The 19291-nt window shown below is 38.0% G+C and overlaps 1 protein-coding gene across 1 annotated transcript in view; it reads left to right on the top strand.

Annotated features, from left to right (window-relative positions):
• The first annotated feature begins 14098 nt into the window (after window positions 1-14098).
• The window catches only part of LOC106832509 (disintegrin and metalloproteinase domain-containing protein 18-like), a 187463-nt gene continuing 182270 nt past the window's right edge, over window positions 14099-19291 (top strand). Inside the window, exon 1 of the mRNA XM_070499714.1 lies at window positions 14099-14209. Coding sequence (XP_070355815.1) covers window positions 14099-14209 — 111 coding nt within the window. The remainder of the gene's footprint in view (window positions 14210-19291) is intronic.

Below are 19291 nucleotides of genomic sequence, written 5' to 3' on the forward strand. Positions count from 1 at the left end.
GGTTTACTCACAATTTCAGACCCCCCATGGACTCAGGGTTAGGACCCCATGCTTTGCCGAGACGATATTGTTACAAAAACACCCACTTTCTTACTGCAGATTCTGACGGGGTATTCCTGCAGGTCACAGTTCCACGGAAGATAAAGTCAAACGAGAGTGAAGGTTTAGAGAAGCAGGTAAATGACCAAGAATACTTGTTGTATAATTTAAAATGTTAAGACTATTTTTATTTACTTTGTATTACAGTCAGATCATACTGATTTCTATTCAAGCAAAACATTTTCACTGTACTATTGTCTCTTAGCACATTTGGATCCTCCCTTCCCCACTGTCTGCTGTTCAGTCCTGTCCCCGTCCCGTCATCTCTCCATCTCTTCTGATGTACTTGTTCACAATTTTCAAGAAATATTGAACAGTTTTCAGGAATCATGCTGATAGAAAAAAAATCAGTATGAAATGTATGTAACTATGGTCTAGCCTGCAATTTATAAAAATTTGTTAATGGCTACTAAGTGACAGAGAAATTGGTCTTGAGCACCATTTAGACCTGCAGATTTTGACCCAGAAGCGTCAGACTTAGTAGAAGTAATGGCCAGAGAAAGAAAGGAAGAAAGAAAAGGAAAAATAAAAATCTCACATTTGCCTGATTATGATGGAAAAGATTGCACAATAAATAAATATTAACTGGAAAAAGAAGTTGAACAAAATACTTATCTGCTGTATTAAAAAGTGATTAAATTGAATGCATTCAGTCGAATATTTTCCAGATTAAAATACTTCACACTGGCAGTTACAGTGTTTTATATTACAAGCCATAAGGCACAATACAGGGATTTAGATTTCCACGTGGCTAAAGTGTTGTGGTCAATATATGATGAGGAAAAGATGTTTTCAGGTTGAAGGAAAAATTTGTGAAATAAGAGTAAGTAAGAAAAAAGAATCCATTAACTCTATTTTGGCATATAGTATTGGCACCTATCGTGATTAGGTTCTACTACTTAACAATTTGAATAAAAATAAAATATATGTAAATTGCACTTGAAAATCTCAATAAAATAGTTTCCGTTAGAGAGGTTGTATTTTCATATACTAAGCTCACTTGAGTCTCACATTAACCTTCTGAAGTAGGGTGTATGTCTCCTACTTTTCCTAATATATGTATGTATTTAGCAAAGAGGATTAAAAATGTTAAGGGTGTCAATGTTACAAGTTTCAGGACATGGAATCTAATCTTTAATTTACGACTCCAGTTCCATTACAGGTAAACTACCTTGTGTTGAAAAATTCTTTACATAAAAGTTTATTTTCTTCTATTATTTTTTTCTGATTTATTTCTCTTAGTGCACTGTCATTGAATAACCACTTTAAACTTCAAATTGTTTACTTGAAATTTCCTGTCACAAGCATAGAGCAACTGTGCAGGATTTGAAATAGTTTTGCCATGAAGGACATCAAGTGTTCGGTACCTTTCTGCTTTTTTTGTAGTCTGTGTATGGAGTTCTGGAAGCCGTTTTTTCCTGTGATAGAGAATGCTTAATGTTCTCCTTCTATTTCTTAGAGTAGACCTCCCTATATCTCTCTTGTTCTCTTCCTTTACTCCCTTATTACCCTGCATCTTCTTTTTTTTTTTTTTGATTAACATATAAAGGATTCTTTCACATGGACTTCCAGTTTGTCATGGTAACACACATTCCATTAAAGCAATGGCTTGGATTTGGGGATATTATAGGAATTATGAAGAAGGTGTTCAGCCTTCTAAGTATGTTTGTGGAAGCCATTGTGCTGTTGTTAGTATAACACTGGGAAGAAACTGCTCAGCTGAGGAGAGCTGACCTCACTTGTAGTGAGTTCATTTCCTCCTGTCAGTGCCTTCCTGCCGAAGACCACTGTGAACACACCTGTGGTTAGACAAGTTAGTAATCGCAGTGAGGCAGAACACATGCTATGGGGAAGCATGGGGCATCTCCGTACAAGGGCGTTAGAAAGGCCTTGTAAGATTTTGGCTTGTGTTAGGGGATTTGGGGGAGGTTTTAGGAAGCAGGACTTTGCTCTGGTTTGCCTGCAATCAGTAAGTACGGGTAATTCTATGATTGTGTATCTTAAGTCTTACCTAGAAGGGAAGACTAGAACAGCCCTGAAGCTTTAATTGGTTAAGAAGCAACAGCTACTCCCACTCATGTTAGCCCAATAAGGGGATATTTGGTCAATTTTTCTGATTGGAAAATATTTATATTTTGTTTGTATTCAGACATAATTATGCTTCCCGGCAGGGCAGCAGGATGGGATCCAGGTCTTCTATGGCTCATTGTTTAGGGACCAGAATCAGGCAAGAGTGGGCCCTGAATTCCATGGGCAGGTGAGGCCATCAGTTTGGCTCTGCAAAGGGGAAAGCCATGAGCTGGGCTTTTTGTTCATGTGCCACTGTAGGCAGGGCTATTGGATGGGCCACGCAACTTCCAATGTGCTCTGGTTAGGTTCCCTGGCTGGGCAAGCTAAAGGCTATATTCCACCATGAGCAGAGCTATGAAATAGTTTCCTCGCCCGGGAGCATCTGGAGAAGTGGTGCCAAAGCTGGTAAAGCTCTTTGTTCTCTTAACTCAAGCTGACTCTTGCTCCAAGTTCCCTGGCTGAACAGGGCCACTGGCTTTGCTCTGCAGACTACCTACTCTGTCTGCCTGTCTCTTGGCTTGAGCATTGCTGCCTCGCACAGCTTCCAGGTATTCTCACCAGCCCTTCTAGTCTTATTTCATTCAGCAGATTTCCCTCAAGGTCCATCCATGTTGTTGCAAATGGCAAGATTTCCTTCTTTGTTATGGCTGAGTATTATTCCCTTGTATACATATACCACAGCTTCTTTATCCATTTATCCATCAGTGGACATTTAGGTTGTTTCCACATCTTGGCTATCATAAATAATACTGCTGTGATCGTGGGGGTGCACCTATCTCTTCAACATAGTGTTTTAATTTTCCCCAAAAATATTCCCCAAAGTGGAATTGCTGGTAGTTCTATTTTTAATTTTTTGAGCAACTTCCATACTATTTTCCATACTGTCTGTACCAATTTACAATCCCACCAACAGTGAACAGGGTTCCCCTTTCTTCCTCATCCTCACAAGCATTTCTCTCTTGATCTTTTTGATTATAGACATTGTAACAGATGTGAGGTGATAGCTCATTGTGGTTTTGATTAGTATCTCCCTAATGATTATGATTCTGAGCACATTTTCATGTACCTGTTGGCTGTGTATCTTCTTTAAAAAAAAAGTCTATTCAGGTCCTTTGCTCATTTTTTAATTGTATTATTATTATTCATTTTTGCTATTGAGTTGTATGAAGTCTTTATATATTTTAGATGTTATCCTCTTAACAGATATATGAAATGTATCTATTAATAGATATATCTTAATAGATATATGAATAGAGAACATGCATATATTTTTTTCCCATTCTGTAGGTTGTCTATTCATTTTGTTGGTCATTTCTTTTCAGTGCAGAAGCTGTTTAGTTTCATGTAAGCCCACGTGGGTTGTTTTTTTTTTACTTTTTAGCTTGTACTTTAAGTGGTTTCCAAAAGGTCATTACCAAGACCCATGGCAAGGAACATTTTTCCTATGTTATCGTCTAGGAGTTTTATGGTTTCCAGTCTTACATTTAAGTCTTGAGTCCATTTTGACTTAAGTTTTGTGAGTGGTGTAAGATAGTGGTCTAGTTTCATGTTTTTACATGAGAATATCCCATTTTCCCCGCACTATTTATTGAAGAGACTATCTTTTCTCCACTGAGTATTCTTGGCTCACTTTTTTTTTATGCTTCTTATTTTTTTTAATTTTATTTATTTTTTTATTGAGTTAATGATGGATTACAATCTTGTGAAATTTCAGTTGTACATTAATGTTTGTCATTCGTGTTGTAGGTGCACCACTTCACCCTTTGTGCCCACACCCCACCCCACCTTTCCCCTGGTATCCACTAAACTATTCTTAGTCCATAATTTTAAATTCCTCATATGAGTGGAGTCATACACAGATTATCCTTCTCTAGCTGGCTTATTTCACTTAACATAATTCCCTCAAGGTCCATCCATGTTATTGCAAATGGAATGATTTTGTTCTGTTTTGCAGCTTAGAGTATTCCATTGTATGTATGTATCACATCTTCTTTATCCATTCGTCTGTTGATGGGCACTTAGGTTGCTTCCATGTCTTGGCTATTGTAAATAATGCTGCAAGGAACATTGGGGTGCATAGGACTTTTGGGATTGCTGACTTCAAGCTCTTTGGATAAATACCCAGTAGTGGGATGGCTGGATCGTATGGTAGTTCTATTTTTAATTTTTTGAGGAATCTCCATACTGTTTTCCATAGTGGCTGCACCAGTTTGCATTCCCACCAGCAGTGTATGAGGGTTCCTTTTTCTCCACAACCTCTCCAACATTTGTTACTATTAGTTTTAGATATTTTTGTCATTCTAATGGGTGTAAGGTGATATCTTAGTGTAGTTTTGATTTGCATTTCCCTCATGATCAGCGATGATGAGCACCTTTTCATGTGCCTATTGGCCATCCGTATATCTTCTCTGAAGAAATGTCTGTTCATGTCTCCAGCCCATTTTTTGATTGGGTTGTTTTATTTTTTGTTGTTGAGTTGTGAGAGTTCTTTATATATTATGGATATTAAGCCTTTGTCAGATATATGACTTGCAAATATTTTGTCCCAGTTAGTGGGTTGTTTTTATGTTTCAATCCTGTTTTCCCTTGCCTTGAAGAAGCTCTTTAGTCTGATGAAGTCCCATTTGTTTATTCTTTCTATTGTTTCCCTTCTCTGAGAAGGCATGGTGTCCGAAAAAATCCTTTTAATACTGATGTCAAAGAGTGTACTGCCTACGTTTTCTTCCAGAAGCCTTATGGTTTCAGGTCTTACCTTTAGGTCTTTGATCCATTTTGAGTTTATTTTGGTGAATGGTGAAAAAGAATGGTCAATTTTCATTCTTTTACTGTGGCTTTCCAGTTTTCCCAGCACCATTTGTTGAAAAGACTTTCTTTTCTCCATTGTAGGCCCTCAGCTCCTTTGACAAAGATTGGCTGTCCATAGATGTGTGGTTTTATTTCTGGGCTTTCAATTCTGTTCCATTGATCTGTGCACCTGTTTTTCTACCAGTACCATGCTGTTTTGATTACTGTAGCTTTGTAGTATGTTTTGAAGTCAGGGATTGTGATGTCTTCCGTTTTGTTCTTTTTTCTCAGGATTGCTTTAGCAATTCAGGGTCTTTTGTTGCCCCATATGAATTTTAGGATTCTTTGTTCTAATTTTGTAAAGAATGTCATTGGGATTCTGATTGGGATGGCGTTGAATCTGTAGATTGCTTTAGGTAGAAGGACATTTTAACTATGTTTATTCTTCCAATCCATGTACATGGAATGTCTTTCCATCTCCTTTTGTCGTCATCCAATTCTCTCAGAAAGGCCTTGTAATTTTCATTATATAGGTCCTTCACTTCCTTAGTTAAATTTACCCCAAGGTTTTTTATTCTTTTTGTTGTGATTGTAAATGACATTGTGTTCTTGAGTTCTTTTTCTGTTAGTTCGTTATTGGAGTATAGAAATGCTACTGATTTATGCAAATTGATTTTGTACCCTGCAACTTTGCTGTAGTTGTTGATTACTTCTAAGAGTTTTCCAATGGATTCTTTGGGGTTTTCTATATATAAGATCATGTCGTCTGCAAACAGCGAGAGTTTCACTTCTTCCCTCCCTATTTGGATTCCTTTTATTCCTTTTTCTTGCCTGATTGCTCTGGCCAGGACCTCCAGTACTATGTTAAATAAGAGTGGTGATAGAGGGCATCCTTGTCTCGTTCCTGTTTTCAGGGGGATGGTGTTCAGTTTTTGCCCATTGAGTATGATGTTGGCTGTGGGTTTGTCGTATATGGCCTTTATTATGTTGAGGAAGTTTCCTTCTATGTTCATTTTCTTCAGAGTATTTATCATACATGGCTGTTGGATCTTGTCAAATGCCTTCTCTGTATCTATTGAGATGATCATGTGGTTTTTATTCCTCAGTTTGTTGATGTGGTGTATCACATTGATTGATTTGCGGATGTTGAACCATCCCTGTGTCCCTGCTATGAATCCCACCTGATCATGATGTATGATCCTTTTGATGAATTGCTGAATTCTGGTTGCCAAAATTTTGTTTAGAATTTTTGAATCTATGTTCATCAGTGATATTGGCCTGTAGTTCTCTTTTTTCGTGATGTCCTTGTCAGGTTTTGTTATCAACGTGATGTTGGCCTCATAGAATGTGTTAGGAAGTGTTCCATCTTCCCTAATTTTTTGGAATAGCTTGAAAAGGATAGGTACTAAATCCTCTCTGAAATTTTGGTAGAATTCCCCAGGAAAGCCATCTGGTCCTGGGGTTTTATTCTTTGGGATGGTTTTGATTGCTGTTTCAATCTCTTTCCTTGTGATTGGTCTGTTCAAATTGTCTGCCTCTTCTTGAGTGAGCTTTGGGAGATTGTAGGAGTCCAAGAATTTATCCATTTCCTCTAGGTTATCCATTCTGTTGGCATATAGTTTTTCATAGTATTCTCTTATAATCCGTTGTATTTCTGCAGAGTCTGTTGTTATTTCTCCTCGCTCATTTCTGATTTTGTTGATTTGAGCTTTCTCCCTTGTTTTCTTTGTAAGTCTGGCTGGGAGTTTGTCAATTTTATTTATCGTCTCAAAAAACCAGCTCTTTGTTTCATTGATCCTTTCTACTGCCTTTTTCGTGTCAATAGTATTTATTTCTGCTCTGATTTTTATTATTTCTCTCCTTCTGCTGACTTTGGGCTTTATTTGTTCTTTTTTCTCTAGTTCAGTTAGGTGTAGTTTAAGATTGCTTATTTGGGATTTTTCTTGTTTGTTAAGATGTGCCTGTATTGCAATGAATTTTCCTCTAATACAGCTTTTGCTGTATCCCATATGAGTTGGTATGGCATGCTATCATTTTCATTTGGTTCCAGGTATTTTTTGATTTCTTCTTTAATTTCTTGAATGCTCCATTGCTTGTTCAGTAGTGTATTGTGTAGTCTCCACATCTTTGTGCCTTTCTCAGCTTTTTTCTTGTAATTAATTTCTAGCCTTATAGCACTATGATCAGAGAAGACGCTTGTTATTATTTCAAATTTTTTAAATTTGTAGAGGCTTGCCTTGTTTCCCAACATATGGTCTATCCTTGAGAATGTTCCATGTGCACTTGAGAAGAATGTGTATTCAGCTCTCTCAGGGTGAATGTTCTATATATGTCTATTAAGTCCAACTGTTTTAGTTTTCCATTTAGCTCCACTATTTCCTTGTTGATTTTCTGTCTGGATGATCTGTTAATTGATGTGAGTGAGGTGTTGAGGTCCCCTACTATTATTGTGTTGTTTTTACCATCTTCCTTTAGATCTGTTAACAGTTGCTTTATGAATCTTGGTGCTCCTGTGTTGGGTGCATAGATATTTATAAGCGTTATTTCTTCTTGATGAATGTCCCTTTGATCATTGTATATTGTCCCTCTGTGTCTCTCTTTACCTGTCTTATTTTGAAATCCACTTGGTCTGATATAAGAATTGCAATACCTGCCTTTTTTCCCTTGCTATTAGCTTGAAGTATTGTCCTCCACCCCTTCACCCTGAGCCTGTGTTTGTCCTTGGGGCTGAGATGTGTTTCTTGGAGGCAACAAAATGTTGGCTCTTGTTCTTTGATCCATTTTGCCACTCTGTGTCTTTTTATTGGAGAGTTCAATCCGTTTACATTGAGAGTGATTATTGATGCATGTGGACTTAATGCTGTCAATCTGTCGCTCATTATCTTGTTTTCTGCATTTCTTTTCCTGTGTGCTTTAGACTACCCATTTAATAGTGCAATTTCTTATGCTGGGTTTCTTAGATTTTTCCTTATTTATGATTTGTGACTCTGTTCTGTATTTTATTTTAGTGTCTACCTTGAAGTTTGTATTTAGAATCTTGTGTATAATGTAGTCTGTTCTCTGGTGGTCTCTTACTTACTTGACCAATACTGATTTAGACACTTTGCTCTTCCCCTCCTAAATAATTATTTTCATTTCCTATTCCAACTCGTCTTATGAATTTGTAGTTAGAGTGATAAGATCATCCTTGCTTTGGGAATCCCTGTACCTTTACCCTAATGCTATAGTTGAATATTTGCTATCCTGTTCTGGTTCTATCCATCGGTCTCCCTAGTCTGTGGATTGTGACCCCTTTCTCCCTTTTTTCTTTATTCAGGTATGAGAGCCTTCTTGAGGATTTCTTGTAATGGAGGACTTTTAGTTACAAATTCCCTTAACTTTTGTCTGGAAAAGATTTAATTTCTCCCTCATATCTGAAGGAAATTCTTGCTAGATAGAGTATTCTTGGCTGAAGATTTTTATCTTTTAAAGCTTTGAATATGTCACTCCATTCTCTCCTAGCTTGTAAGGTTTCTGTAGAGAAATCCGCTGAAAGTCTGATAGGTGCTCCTTTATAGGTTATTCTTTTCTTTTTTCTTACTTCCCTGAGTATTCTTTCCTTATCTTTCCTTCTTGCCAATTTGACTACTATGTGCCTTGCAGTAGGTCTTTTTACATTGACAAATCTAGGAGAGCTCAAAGCTTCCCCTACACACATTTCTCCGTCAATCCCTAGGTTTGGGAAGTTCTCTTCAATAATTTCATTAAGCACACTTTCTGCTCCATTTTCCTTTTCCATATTCTCGGGAATTCCTATGATCCTTAAGTTCTTACTCCTCATTGAATCCACTATCTCTCGGAGATTTTCCTCATTTTTTTTAATTCTTAGTTCTCTTTCTTCCTCTGTCTGGAGCCATTCAGCCTGTCTATCTTCAATTATGTTAATTTACTCTATGGTGTCTACACGGGCATTCAGAGAATCCGTATTCTGTTTTATCTGGTCCATTGTGTTTTTCATCTCTAGTAATTCTGTTTGATTCTGCTTTGTGATTTCAATCTCTTTTGTGAAGTAACTCCAGAACTCGGCTTGTTTTTCTATCTTTCTCTCTACCTCATTGAGTTTTTTGATTATAGCTGCTCTGAACTCATTATCACTTAGTTTACCTAATTCCAAGTCCTCAGGACTTAATTCTATGTTTTTACTGTTTTCCTTCTGGTCTGGGGCTTTTATAAATTGCGGGATGGTAGAGGAGTGGTTTTTTTCACATGGTGGTAGAATTCGGTTGCAGTTACATCCTGTCGCCACTAGATGGGGGTCGAGCGCCGTGTGTTATGAGCTCTCCGCCTTTGGGCAAGATGGCTGCACCCACTGGCTTTGCTGGGAGGGAGGGGCTGCTATTCTCATACCCGGTCTGGATTCAGATCAGTTCTGTTCTCTGGTCTCCCAAGGTCCTGGGTTTATGGGGTCCCCGCGGACAGAAGCTTTCCCCCGTCAGTGGGTTTCCACTCAACCAGCGGCAGGAGTCCTGGATGATCCCCAGTCACACGGCCCCTCCCCCGCTCCTTCCCGACCCGCGGAGCAGCGATGGCAGACTCTAGGGGAGGGAGCGATGTTCTCTCCTACCATTCCAGCACCTCTGAGGCAGTAAGTAAGGTTTGTGATCTCCACCTTCTTGGTATTGTAAGTCTCTAATGTGTTGGCATTAGATTTATTCTCTGAAATTCAGTTTTTCCAATCCTTTGTTGTATTTTGGAGGGGAGAGAATCCCAGGTCAGCTCACCCTTCCATTTTGCTCTGCCCCTTCTCTCCCTTGGCTCTCTTGTCAAATATTAGTTGACCACACATGAATAGGTTTATTTTGGGGCTCTCTTATGTTCCATTGATCTTTGTGTCTGTTTTTATGCCAGCACCATCCTGTTTTTGTTGCCATAGTTCTATAATAGAGCTTGAAATCAGGAAGTATGATGCCTCTCACTTTGTTTTTCTTTCTCAGGATTATTTGACCATTCAGAGTCTTTTGTGGTTCATTACAAATTAGGGGATCGTTTTTTCTACTTCTATAAAAAGTACCATTGGAATATTAGTAAAGATGGCGATGAATGTATAGATGGCTTTGGAGACTATGGACATTTTAACAATATTAATTCTTCCAATTCATAAACATGGGATATTTTTCCATTTATTTGTGTGTTTGATTTCTTTCATCAATGTCTTGTAGTTTTCGCTGTAGGGATCTTTCACCTCCTTGGTTAAATTATTCCTGAGTATTTCTTTGTTTGATCTTATTGTAAATGGGATCTTTTTCTTTATCATAGTCTTCCCTTATCTGTAGGGGATACATTCCAAGACTCCCAGTGAATGCCGGAAACTCTGATACTACAAAACCCTATATAGACTATGTTTTTTTCATAGGTATGAAAAAGTTTAATAAATTAGGCATAGTAAGAAATTAACAATAACTAATAGACTAGAATAATTATCACAGTATACTGTAATAAAAGTTATGTGAAATGTGGTCTCTCTCTCTCTCACAATATCTTGTTGTACTGTACTCACCCTTCTTCTTGTGATGATGTGAGATGATACCATGCCTACATGAGGAGAAGAAGTGAGGTGAATAATGTGGGCATTGTGATGTAGCATTATTTTCAGACCACACTTGACCATAGGTAACTGAAACCATGGCAAGTGAAACAGCAGACAACGGGAGACCACTGTATTTCTTTTTCAGATAATTTGTTGTTAATGTGTAGAAACAGCAATGATTTCGTGTTTTAACTTTGTATTCCTGTGACTTTACTGAATTCATTGATTAGCTTTAACAGTTTTTGGTGGCCTGGCCCATTGCTGAGTATAGCTCCTGGCCTCTCCTGACCAGAAAGCCTGAATGGGAACAGCTGGGAGGCTACTAGGAGACGGCCCTCCCATTCTGTCCGGGCAGGAGAGCTGAGTCATAGCCCAGCTCAGTGCTGAGTGTAGCTCTGAGTCCTGCCTGATCATAAAGGCTGGAAAGAATACCTAGAAGCTGCATAGCCCAGGAATGCTAAGCAGAGAGCTGGAGAGGCAGAGCTGATTGTCTGCAGAGCAAAGCCAGTTGCACTGTTTGCCCCAGGAACTTGTTGAGTGGGTGGGTTTGAGTCAAGGCCTCCTTTCTTAACTTCTTGTGAATTATTGAATATTCATTGATACTCCTTGTTACTTTCAATTGTTTTTTCTGTTTTCTTTTTAGTGATTGATCATTGTTTCACCATTTGGATCTTGTTTATCAAAGATTTACCTTCAAATAATATAATACAATGTTACATAACATAGAATTTTCAAATGATATAATATTATTTGCATTCTCCTATTCTTTGTGCTGTTGTCATACATTGTATTTCTCCCTTTGTTATAAACCCATGAATGTATCATTATTTTTCTTTTAAATTGTAAATTATCCTTAGATTTCAAGTGAAGAAAATTACGTATTTATCCCCTTTTATAATATTCCTGGTGCTTTTTGCTACTTTGTGTGATCACGCTTCATGTAATATTGTTTTTCTTTTTCCTGAAGAAGATCTTTTAAATTTTCCTTTAGTGTAGCTTTGTGGTTGATGAAACTTCTCAGCATTTGTGGGGTTTTCTTATTTTTTTTTAATTCTTCACTTTAAACATGTAAATCTTTTTTTTTTTTAATGTTGGCACCTGAGTGAACATCTGTTACCAATCTTCTTTTCTTCTTCTTCTTCTTCTTCTTCTTCTCCTCCTCCTCCTCCTCCTCCTTCTCCTCCCCCTCCCCCTCCCCCTCCCCCTCCCCCTCCCCCTCCTCCTCCTCCTCCTCCTCCTCCTCCCCAGGCTTCCAATTACATAGTTGTATATTCTAGTTGTAGGTCCTTTTGGTTGTGCTATGTGAGATGCTGCCTCAGCATGGCTTGCTAAGTGGTGCCATTTCCGCACCCAGGATCCGAACCAGCAAAACCCTGGGCCACTGAAGTGGAGCTCACGAACTTAACCACAGCCATGGAGCTAGCCTCTAAACATGTAAATCTTTTATCTTGTTCCTGCATATTTTCTGGTGAAAAGTCTCAGGCCATCCTTAGTATTACTCTGAAAATAGTTAATATATTTTTTTCTGCCTGTGTATATGATTTTTTTGAGCACTTTTTATTTCAATCTGATTCTTTGTCTTGATGTAGTTTGTACGAGTGTATGAGTAGCCTGTGTGTGTATATCCTATGTGGCAATCTGATGATGGTATCACACAGAAGTGACAGCATGCAGTATGTGTCGAGTCTCACTTAGCATAATACCCTCCAGGTTCATCCTTGTTGTTGCAAGTGGCAGAATTTCTTTCTTTTTTGAGGCTTAATAATATTACATTGCATATGTATGCCATATTTTCTTCACCTGTTCTCTGTTGACAGACACTTAGGTTGTTTCCATACCTCGGCCATTGTGAATAATGCTGCAGTGAACATAGCAGTATGAATGTCTCTTGAGATAGTGATTTTGTTTCCTTTGGATATATGCCAAGAAGTAGGATTCCTGGATCATAGGGTAGTTTTATTGTTAATTTCTTGAGGAAACTCCATATTGTTTTCCATAATGGCTGTACCAATTTACATCCCACCAACATTGTGCAAGTATTTCCTTTTCTCCACATACTGGCCAGCATTTGTTACCTCTTGTCTTTTTGATAATGTCCATCCTAAATGTTGTTAGATGATATCTCATCATGATTTGATTTGCATTTCCCTGATGATTACTGATGTTGAGTATCTTTTCACATACCACATGGCCGTCCATGTGTCTTCTTTGGAAAAATGTCTATTCTGATTATTTGCCCATATTTTAATTGGGTTAATTATTTTTTTTCTTTTGAGTCATATTAATCCTTTATATATTCTGGATACCTATCAAATATTTGGTTTGCAAATATTTTCTCCCATTCTCTAAGGCAATGAAAAGCTTGCCTTTTCATTTTGTTGATTATTTCCTTTCTCTGCAGGTATATTTTAGTTTGATGTAGTCCCAGTTTTCTATTTTTTATTTTGCGCTTGTGCTGTTGGTGTCAAGTCCAACAATCATGGCTAAGACTAATGTGGATTTTCCCCTTTGTTTTCTTCTAGGAGCTTTATGGTTTCAGATCTTATGGTCAAGTCTTTAATCAATTGTGAGTTGATTTTTGTGTAGGATAGTGGGTGAATTTAATTCTGCTGCGTGTTGATATTCAGTTTTCCCAAAACAATTTATTGAAGAGCCTGTCCTTTCCCCACTCTGTATTCTTGGAATCTGTTGAAAATTAACTGACCATTTATGAATAGTTTTATTTCTGGACTTTCTTTTATGTTTCTTTTGTCCATGTGTCTGTTATTATGCCAATACCATACCGTTTGATTATGATAGCCTTGTAATATAGTTTGAAATCAGACAGTGTGGTGCTTCTGGCTTTGCTCTTCTGTCTCAAGTTTGCTTTAACTACAAGGGTCTTTTGTGTTTCCATATGAACCTGAAGATTGTTTTTTCGATTACTATGAAAAAATGCCGTTGGAATTTGATAGGCATTGCATTGAATCCATACATCTCTTTGGGTACTATGGGCAATTTTATAATATTAATCCCTCCCATCTATAAACATGGAATATTTTTTATCTGTGTCTTCTTTAATTTTTTTCATGAATGTTTTATAGTTGTCAGTGAATAACTTTTGCACCTCCTTGGTTAAATTTATTCCTAATTATTTTATTCTTTTTGATGTTATTGTAAATGGGATTGTTGTCTTATTTTTCTTTCTGAGAGTCCCCTGTTAGTGTGTAAGAACACAACTGATTTTTTTATGTTGATTTTGTATTCCACAACTTTACTGAATTCATTCATTAGTTCTAACAGCTTTTTGGTGTAGTCTTTAGGGTTTTCTATATATGAGATTATGTCATCTGCAAACAGAGACAGTTTTACTTCTTCCACCTATTGTGCTGTGTCCTGGGGGACTCACAAATGCCAAGCTCTGTTAACTTTCATAGCCGGGTGACTTAGGACCCAGCCTCTGCTGGCAGCTATAGCAGGTGGGGCACTAGACTTATGGGCAAACTCCTTTGTCAGAAAAGCTGGAGACTTAGTTTTATAGTTGGAATGAGCTGGGAGAGAAAGCACAGAGAGTTTGCTCATGTCTATTGAGGCTCCCAGATGACTACTAACTATGTGTCCCGTCAGCTCCCGGAGCCCTGTCAGCTCTCAGAGCTAAGTGATTTGGATGCAGGCCCTCAGGCGGCAGACATAAAAGTTGAGGGTCTAGATGTATGGAAAAACTCCTGCCAGGAAGAAGCTGAAGACTTAGTTTTACTGTTGGATTGATCCAATGGGGAGAAGGCAAGAGAAGTGCCCACTGGCTTTCTCAGGCTACTGGGAAGTTCCCAGTCAGCCCCCTCATGCTATCTGATTAGAAGCTGGACCCTCAAGCTGCAACTGGGAAAGTATGCAGCCAAACTCCTTCCAGAGAGAAACTAGGAGTTGGGTGCTATTGCCTGTTCCTCTGTAAGGAGCCCGGGTGGATAACCATGTGAAGTACCCATGCACCTACTTAAAAACTGCTTCTCTGTTTAACGTGGATCTGGGGGATCATGAATGCTAAGCACCATTGGCTCACTGAACTAGAAGATTTAGAAGCCAATCCCTCTGGTGGCAGCTTTAAAAGCTGGGGTGCTAGATGTGTGGTCCAAACACTTCAGTCCTGAGAGAGAAACTGAGAGCTGTGTATTCCCTCCTGAAAGTAAGGTACTGTGCCAGGGGTGGGTATTATGGTGAGAGTGTATCAGCCCCTCCTACATGTTTCAATGTGGCTATTTTCTCAGTCGTCCGATGTTTAGGAGTCTCTCACCTTGTTTCTGGATTACTCTCAGAGGGAATTGATCCATGTGAAACTGTATATTCAGTGCATCATTGGGAGGAAGATGAGTCAGGAGCCTCTTATCCTGCCATTTTTCTGACTTCGTGCCCCCATGTATATTTAGTTTTCATTGGATTAACCTTGCCAATTTTCTTTGGCTCATTTCTTTTCTTGCTTTTGTGATTTTCCTTTAAAGTGTGTTATACTTTGTTCTGGCAGGCAGTTAAGTTACTTATGAATCACATTGACAATTTCAGGCTGGCTTTTAACGTTTTTCGGATGAATATTAGCGTAGCCCTTACTCTAAGGCCAGTTTCTTCTTAACACTAAAATTTGATCATTCTCTGTTTTCTACAGAATGGCATGGGTGTTCAGTGACATCTCTCTTCTCTGGTTGATCAGACCTTGAATACCTCTCAGCAGTATGTGAGCTGTGGGAGTTATTCCTCGGTGCCCCAGTTGTTCTTTGCCCATTGTGTTGCAGAGACCCTAAGTTGACCAAGTGATTCTTACCTTCTGGTGTTCATGCTGTTGAATAAGCTCCACCCATGAGTGTGGGAGGGATGTGTGACTTCCTTCTAACCAATAGGATGTGGCCAAGTTGATGGATGTAACCCCGTTGAATACATTATGTTATATGCCAAATGTTGAATTTCACTCCCATCATTGTTAATATCGTATAAAACTTTACTTTGCCAGCAGACATCCTCTCACCCACCAGATGATCTTGTAAAAGCCATATTGTGTGCTGTCCATAGCAGCAGCCAAGAGGCAGATAACTGGAAGTGGCCTCTGGTTGATGACTGGGGCCTCTTGCCAATAGCAAAAATCTAAAGCTCTCAGTCCTATAGCTGCAAGAAAATGACTTCTACCAACAACCTGACTGAACTTGCAAATAGAAATAGATTCTTCTCCAATTGAGCCTTCAGATGAGAATACAGTCCTGCTGACTCATTGATTACAGCTTGATGGGACCTTGCAGCAGAGAACACAGCTGTGTCACACATGGACTCCTGACCCATAGAAACTAGAAGATCATACATGTATGTTGTTTTAAGCTTCTGTGTTTGTGATAATTTGGTATGCAGCAATAGAAAACTAATACACCAGCCTCATGAAATTCTACTCTATGTATGTGTTCTGTGTATGATTTTATTCATTAATAGAGTCAAGGGAATACCTCCTCTTTAGTATAATCTAGAAAGTTCGTTGAGACTGAAAGCCAGGGCACTTGTAGTGCCCACCTCAGTTTCATCCCTTCTCTCTGTGATCACAACCTTGTACTGCCTATTTTCTAGTGTATAAAGCATGTGTTTCATTCATTGTGTTTAGTTTTCTAGTTATTTGCAGCTGAAGAGCACATTCAGTGCTGGCTTTTCTAATATGGCAGGAATGGAATTGTTGTCACTGTCACTGCTTCTTGCATGCTGTCCTTCGTTTTCAGTTCACTTTTCTTCTTGCTGAAGTTCATCTTACAGTGATTCATTCATAGCATATCCATAGGTGGTAAACTCACTGCGTTACTACATGAAGAAAAGTATCTTTTGTTTGGATGAGTTTGTTGAAGATAATTTACAATTCTAGAATTCTTTTCTGTCACTTTGGTGCGTCCTTGGCAGAAGTTGCTTACATGACCAATAGTGAGAAATCTGACTCCCGTCGTCCATCACCAAGCTATTTATTTGTTCTAAATCCCAGTCTAGATGGACAGTGGTTTCAGAATTTTTTAACCCATACACTAGTGGGAAAAGACTTTACCAACTAGACTAGTGCCATGTGGACTTCATTTGCCTTTATAAAGTCTTACAGATCTCCACTTATTTCTAAAATTACTTAGGTCAGAACATTTTGTCCCCTACCTTTTCAGTGATGTAATGTCATACTTTTGTAATAAAGTTGGATTCTTTTGTCATCATCTGCCCTTCACTTGGGATCCCCTGACCTTCTGAATGATTTTTTAAAATTGGCGTACATTAAAGTTCACTGTTGGTTCTGTATAGTTCTATGGGTATTGCCAAATGCATAATGTCATGTATTCAGCATTACAGAATTATACAGAAGAGTTTCTCTTCCCTAACGTATCCCCTGGGCTTCACTTATACTACCCTCCCTCTGTGTAGCCCATGGAAACTGATCTGTTGCTTAGTCTCTATAGTGTTGCCTTTTCTCAAATGTCATATAGTTGAAATCATAGATTATAGCCTTTGTAGAATGGCTTCTTTTATTTAGCAATATGCTAAAATTTATCCAGGTTGGTTTCATGTTTTGATAATTCATGCCTTTCATTGCTGAATAGTATTCTCTTGTATAGATGTATCAAAGTTTGTTTATCCATTTCCCTGTTGAAGGACATCTTGGTGGTTTCCAGTTTATGGCAATTATGAATAAAGCTGCTGTTAACATTATTGTACAGGTTTTTGTAGACATAACTTTTCAAATCAGTCGGATAAATGCCTAGGAAAATGATTGCTGAATTGTATGTTAAGATTACATAGATTTGCTAGTTTTCTATGAAACTTGAAAATTGTCTTCCAAGGTGGTTGTACATTTTGCATTTCCACCAGCAATGAATGAGAGTTTCTGTTGCTCCACATCCTCATCAGCATTTGGTATTATGAGGTTACTCAATTTTAACCCTTCCAATAGTTATACAGTATTATCTTATTGAGGTTTGAATTTGTGTTTCCCTAATGACAAATAATGTTGAACATATTTTCATGTGTTTATTTTCCATTTGTATATCTTTTTTGGTAAGATGCCTGTTTAGATCTTTTGCCCTTTTCCAACTGGGTTGTCTATTTCATTCTTCTTGTGTTTTACAAGTTCTTTGTATACTCTGGGTACAAGTCTTTTATCAGATATGTGACTTACAAAGATTTTTTTCCAGTCTAAAGTTTGTTTTTTCCATTGTCTTAACATTGTCTTTCTTAGAACAAAAGATTTTTAATTAAGTGAAGTCCAATTTGTTATTACTTTTCATTCATGGGTTGTATTTTTCTGTCATATACAAAAAGTTAACACCAACACTAAGTTCACATAGGTTTCCTCTGATGTTTCATTCTAGATGTTTTATACTATTGCATTTTACATTTAGGTCTATGATCCATTTTCAGTTAATGTTTGCGTAAGGTGTGAGGTGTGTTTTGAGTTTCATCATTTTGCATGTGGACATCCAACTTTCCCAGCACCATCAGTTGAAGTGACTGTCATTTTTCCTTTGAATAACCTTTGCACCTTCTTAAAAAAACAGTTGATTATATTTTTTGTGAGTCTATTTCTGAGCTCTCTTTTCTGTTTCATTGGTCAATGTGTCTATTTTGTTTGTTTGCCAATACCATGCTATCTTGTTTATGGTAGCTGTATGGAAAATCTTGACATTGGGTAATGTGATTACTTCAATTTTGTTTTTCCTTAGAATTCTGATGACTCACTATACTGGGTCCTTCACTTTTTGTTAATTCTTTGTTTTTAATTTTCTCCATGACCCATGGTGAGCACATGAAATAAGAATACTGAAATCTCCATTTTCAGGCAATTTTTAAGTAAATTTCTTAACTATTGCTCTCTCTTTGTTATCTTTATTTTTGCTTACTTAAATTCTTTTTAGCTGATGTTGGAAGTTTTGGAAATAGCTTCTCTGTCTCTTATTTATTCTTGCAGATCTTCCACTGTTAAAATCGTTTTGTATTTAAGTCTCAGAAGCTATCTTAGCTTTGACGTTCAACCTCACCAATCCATGCTTCAGATATATCCAATCTCTTGTTCAGGATAAGGATTTACTTAAAAATCGACAATTACATTTTCATTTATATGATCTATAATTGGTTAATTTCATAACAGTGTGTTCTTCCATCGATGATCCCTGTCTGCTCTTCACTTGTTAGCAGTGTAATATAGTGGCAAAGCACATGGCCCTTCTGCGAAGCTCTGATACCCGTTACATGCGTTATCTTGGGAGAGCCACTTAATCTCTTTGTCTCAAAATAAAAATTATGATTGTCGTGAGGGTAAAAATGTTTTTAAAAGAACATTGAAAGCACTTAAGATAGTGCTAGGCATGTGACAAGCACTCACTGAGTGCTAGAAATGTTTAGAAATAGTGTTCCATTACCCCTAATCTCTGCTCCTTGGGTGTAATACCCACTCTTACTTCTCTAAGGCTATTGAATGTCCTTATTTTCAGGTCCTGTCTTTCACTTTCCTGTTTTCTCAGGAGTAATTCATTTCGTTTGTTGAATTTGTTGTCTTTCCTTCTTGGCGTTGACGTTCCTCAAAGGTGAAAGTGTTTTTAGTGTGCACTTGGCATTGCAGTTGAGATTCTGTCAGACTTTCTTCTTCCTCTGTTTGCATCCAGTCCAAGAGAATGCACCAGATCTGCTGTGGACATAACAGTCGTTTTAGGGGAATGGCAGGGATAAGGTTTGCCTTCGTTCTGGGTTATTAGGCATCTGATCTTCCGAGTGTGCATTCGCTGTAGTTCTTGGCTGTTTCCA

The sequence above is a fragment of the Equus asinus genome, chromosome 27, assembly GCF_041296235.1.
Source record: "Equus asinus isolate D_3611 breed Donkey chromosome 27, EquAss-T2T_v2, whole genome shotgun sequence".
Taxonomy (NCBI): domain Eukaryota; kingdom Metazoa; phylum Chordata; class Mammalia; order Perissodactyla; family Equidae; genus Equus; species Equus asinus.